Source organism: Tupaia chinensis, unplaced genomic scaffold (assembly GCF_000334495.1).
Source record: "Tupaia chinensis unplaced genomic scaffold, TupChi_1.0 Scaffold000052_1, whole genome shotgun sequence".
NCBI classification, from domain to species: Eukaryota; Metazoa; Chordata; class Mammalia; order Scandentia; family Tupaiidae; genus Tupaia; species Tupaia belangeri.
The window spans coordinates 5,634,336-5,639,477 of NW_006159510.1; the positions used below are offsets into that span (position 1 = coordinate 5,634,336).

At 54.9% G+C, this 5,142-nt stretch overlaps 1 protein-coding gene across 1 annotated transcript; it reads left to right on the plus strand.

The window, feature by feature from the left end:
* Positions 1 to 286: 286 nt before the first annotated feature.
* Positions 287 to 2,237, plus strand: FOXL3 (forkhead box L3). The gene is made up of 3 exons (XM_006141357.1): positions 287 to 530; positions 893 to 1,061; positions 1,342 to 2,237. Exons 1-3 carry the CDS (start codon positions 424 to 426, stop codon positions 1,774 to 1,776), a joined length of 711 nt encoding a protein of 236 aa, XP_006141419.1. The 5' UTR covers positions 287 to 423; the 3' UTR covers positions 1,777 to 2,237.
* The last annotated feature ends 2,905 nt before the right edge of the window (positions 2,238 to 5,142 follow it).

Below are 5,142 nucleotides of genomic sequence, written 5' to 3' on the forward strand. Positions count from 1 at the left end.
AGGAGCCCCAATTTTGCCCTGCCCTGATCTCTGGAGCCAGTGCAGGGAATGCAGCGAGGAGCCCCAGGAAAGAGCAAGACCACCGGGGGCTGCCCCTCCCGTCGGACCACCCAGCGCGCTGCACCGCCCCCTCCACCCTCCTCCGGTGGCTGGTCGAGGGTCACCGAGAAGCCCCGCTCCTCCCTCTGCTCCCCTCGGTTGCTTTAGCTATGGCTGGGGGCCCCCCCCCGTTAGAGGAGGGGGTGGGGGCCCGTGGAGGGACCCCAGAAGCCCAGGTTTCCCTGCTCAGGCGGAAAGTCGCCTGCAGTGCAGACGCTACTGACCCGCGCTAGGGAGAATCTCTGCACAGAGCTGGCGGGCCGGCGGGCGGCGTGGAGGAGGTGGCAGCTGCAAGGGTGGCTTCTGTAATAGCCCGGCGCCACGATGTTTGACAGCTCGCAGTATCCTTACAATTGCTTCAATTACGACACCGACGACTACCCTTCTGGCAGCTCCGACGAGGAAAAGCGGCTCACGCGGCCCGCGTACAGGTGACCTCGGGAGGCTGTGGCGGAGGTGTAGGGGGGACAGCGACCCTCCTTTCTCAGAGGGTTCGGTAGCAGACCTGCCTGGAAGGGGCGGGGATTGGAGAGGGGTCGCCCTGGCCCCGCACTGTCGCGGGTGGCGGGAGCAGGTTCTTCCAGCCTCCCTGTGGAGGAGGAACCCCCAGTGCAGTGGAGAACTTCTGGGGTCTGGGTGGAAGGGTGGAGGGGCCAGCTCCAACAACCCCTTTCTGCTTTCCACATCCGACCCGCCACGACGCCCTGGAGGAGGGGCCCGGGCAGCCGGGACAGGGCTCACCCGCAGAGCCCGTCCCCGTCGCCCTGCGCGGCCTGACACGCCCGGTTTGCAGCTACATCGCGCTCATCGCCATGGCCATCCAGCAGAGCCCCGCGGGCAGGGTCACCCTGTCGGGCATCTACGACTTCATCATGCGCAAGTTCCCCTATTACCGCGCGAACCAGCGCGCCTGGCAGAACTCCATCCGCCACAACCTGTCCCTCAACAGCTGCTTCGTCAAGGTGAGCTCCCCGCCCCGCCCCCATGGAACCCCGAGTGTCTCTAGCTTGGCGACAGCTGGGCCCGGTCATTCCTGGTGACAGGGAGGGAATGTCACAGCCACAGGCGCTGAAAAGTTCGTTCTTAGCAAACGGGGCAGCCTCCATCTGCTCAGTGAGCACCACCACCCACCCAAAGGGCCGGCGGCACCTTTCAGGGTCCGACCCAGAGCCCAGACAGGGCTGGAGCGGGGCGGGGAGCGCGCCCGGGGGCGGCGGCGCTGAGGGTTGTCACACCGCCCAGGTGCCGCGGGCCGAGGGCCACGGGAAGGGCAACTACTGGACGTTCGCGGGCGGCTGCGAGTCGCTGCTGGACCTCTTCGAGAACGGCAACTACAGGCGGCGGCGCCGGCGGCGCGGTACCAAGCGCGAAGGACCCAGGGGGCAGAGCGCGGGGGACGCGGAAGGGCCTCCAGGTCCGCTCGAGCCGGGTGAGCTGGAGTCCCCCATCCCAGAACACACAGGCGTGGGCGCCCCCAGCCGCCAGCCCCCGACGCCGACGCCTACCAGCCCCACCGTCCGGGGGAAGGAGACCCACAGGGACATCAAGTTCAGCATCGACTACATCCTCTCGGCGCCCGACCCATTCCCTGGGTTCAAGTCGCCCTGTCACCTGCAGGAGGGTAGATGTCCCCGACGGGAGGCCCAGCAAATGAACCTCCACGTTTGGACAATGTGAGACGGGGCTGGGGGCGCTAAGGCTGTCGGCCTGCCCAGGTGCCCACTGCAGAGTCAGTCCGGGTCTTCCAGCTAGATCCTGCCCTGGAAGGACAATTTCCGCCCACCTGGAGCTGGGAGGTCAGTGTTACATCCTGTAAACTTCTTCCAGAGACTGGCACTCAGTGCTGACGCCAGCCCTGGGATGGAGCAGAAGGCAGAATGGAGTTTGTGGAAGATATTTATTGTGATGGGACTTTGTTCATTCAGGAAAAAAAAAGTCCTTTGCAGGGGAAACAGATTGGATTCCAGTTTTCCTTAAGGGTTTGTTGTAGATTCACCCAGTTTTCCTGCTCCAAGGAATAAAAATATAGAGTCATGTTTTTTAGAGGCAAGATAATATTTCATTCCTGGGTCATTTAAGAATTTGTTCAGGGACCAGCAGTTAGCATAATAGCTACATTGCTGAACTCCCATGTAGTCGACCACAGTTCATGTCCCGGACCCGGTGGCTTAAACTCACGCCAGGCGTGTGTGCTTGCGTGCCCAAGATCCAGAGAGGAGAATGGAGGAGAAGGGATTGCGGCGCAGCCGTCCCCCTGGGGGTGATTTCTCACTTTCTGTCTCTCTGTCTCTCTCTGTCTTTCTGGCGAGCTCACGCACACTATAGCAAAAACTTCTCAAAAAAAAAAAAAGAAGAATTTGTTCATAGACTGCCACATCCCAAAGCTGCTTGTGCACACAGTACAGTTAGTGAAATCTGTTAGCGTCTTCTCTAGCTAGTTAAAATAATAGTAATAATAATAAAGTGTCCACAGTAAAGGTAGATACGTATTAATTGATTCCATGAATATTAGTTACTCTGAGGTTTATGACAGTGTTCGTGTTATGGATCATGTGATCAAAAGTGACAAATGTATCTCGTGTTGTTGGTGGATTATTTTGATGATGGTTTAAAAAATTCATTGCACTTGTTAAACAGGAAGAAAAGAAGGAGGAGAGAAAAGGGAGGCACCAAATTTGGGATGATATTGGGGGCAAAATCCAATTTTCTCGATTTTCCTGAGCAGGGAATAAACCCGTATCTTCCATCCAGCTGCCTTCCTGCAAAAGCAGACACCGGATAGCAGGCTGTTGATAAAATTCCTGCTATACCGTGAGGTGCACAATTAAGGATATACACAATTACAAGCATCCGAGGTGGGTACACTCCATTTGAAATGTAAATGATTTAATTACTGTGTAGAGACGGGCATTTTAAAAAACACAATTATGCACGGTGAAACTATTTGACCAACCTTATCATTTTTCACCAGCCCATTTTTGCAAAGTTAATTGCTTCCCATGACTTAATTCGAACATTAGTATGGATTACACCTAATCCGATTCACTAGGTGACAACGATTGGTGAATTTTGTGAACAGCAAAAACACACCCAACGAGGCTGGCTGTCTCGATTGGGAATTACAGGCTTGCTTTATCATGCTCTCTTAAAAAAGACAAGGGCTGGGAGCGAATGAAGGCAGGCAGGCTAGCGAGACAGACCTAAATTGTCCAAGAGTCGCTTAGACCTGGCTTCATTTCTATCCAGAGGACTTGACACTTCATTACGGCGAAGCATTCCCTCTCTCACCTACCCCGTAAATAGACTCAACGTGTTGCTTTAATTGTTTCGAGAAGAGGGAAGAAGGTATTTCTGGTAGATGCTGTGCAATGCCAGGACTTCAATGCCACAATGAGACCGGTGGCCTGGTGTCCACTGCCTCGCTGCTAGGCCTGCCACCACAGCCTCTGCCTACAAGGCCACACTTTGGCCTAGAAGGAGGAGAGAAAGCCTAGCATCAAATGCCCTTTCCTGGAGCAGAAATGAGGCCTGTAATATAGACACCTCTCCTTTGCAAGCCAACTGTCCTTTCCAGAACTCTGCCGGGAAACAGGCTAGTACTCACAGAGCTCCCACCGACTGCCAGGCACAGTGCTGAGCCCGGAGGCGTGTGCTGCCCATTGACTGGGACACCAGCCCTGGGAGATGGGTGCTGAGCCTCTTCTGCGGCTGGGGCCCTTCAGTGCAGGCATGTGGCCCCCAGGTTGGGCCCCTACCCTTTCCTCGGTGCTGGCTTGGGTGTGTGCCGTGGGTGTGTGCCGTGTGTCTATCTGCATTCCTGTTATTTATATGCCTTTGTCGTTTGTGCTAAAAGTTTCCATTTAAATTATACTAGATATGATTTAGATGGTGCTAAGAGGCAGATGGCACTATACATAAGTATATGGTATACAGAGTGTCTGAAGATATATTTTTCTGCTACCAACTGAGCAAATAAAATTTGCATTTCATCTTTTGGGTCCTTGCTTTATTCCTGCATTTTGTTCTGGTTTGCAAAGCCTGATGTGGAACCAAAAAAGCCCTTTACCCTAAACAGGGCACTCCCTGGAGGCCCCAGCCTTGGAGAGAGAGATGAGGCCTTGGAAGGAGGGTTCTCAATAGCACCACTGTGCACACATTGGTAGCCAAGCACGACTCGGAGGCGGGGCCAGGCAAGGGTGGCACCCGACGAAATGTGTGTACTCTGAGGGGTAGCGTTTGTTTGTAAAGGATATCAATCATGTTTTTAAAAGCAAAGGGACATTTTCAATTTGCCAGACTGTGATATCCTACAACTTCAGAAAGGTTCCCAGTCCTTGGAGTGAATGGCATTTAATACCAGCAACATAACAGGGGTGAGGGCTGGCTGTGACCTATTCAAATGTCGCCGCCACCACGCAGACTTGCCCAACGCAATTATAATTAAATACTTTATGCCTCTCTTGCAAATCCGCTGATTGATCATCGATATGTACATTACCAGCACATTACCCCCGAGCAGATGTCTGCCGTACGCGGGTTATGGATCACCAGGTTTCCATTAACAAAGTTGGGAGGTGCTGCCAAGTGAGCGCAGGCTCGGGGGGTGCGCGCGATTACCTGGTACAGACCAAAGTTCTCAGCGGTGGGCACCAGGACCTGAACGCCTTCTCCCAGGTCAGCAGGTGATCTTAGGGGGTCTCGACCCTGAGGATGGCGAAGGTTGAGGGCTTCTGCAGGCTGAGGGAGTGGCCCTGGTACTTCTTGAAGGATGGAGCACCCGACCCACCTTTAGCCTTCCTCAGTGGCGGGGAGGGAGCTGCAGCACTGAGCAGTGGCCAGGTCCCCGAGGGCAAGCTGACCTCAGATGGTGCCCTCACCCCCACTTCTGGCCAGTGAGGTCATCTCTGTCTTTCCAGAGAGGCTTCCTGAGCCTTCTCTTTACACCAGGCTGAAATAGACTCCAGGAAGCTGCTAGCCATTGGGCCTGCTCGGCCTCCTGGGGCAGCAGAGAAAACCTTGTTTCTCTTCCATTCTTCCTTCCCT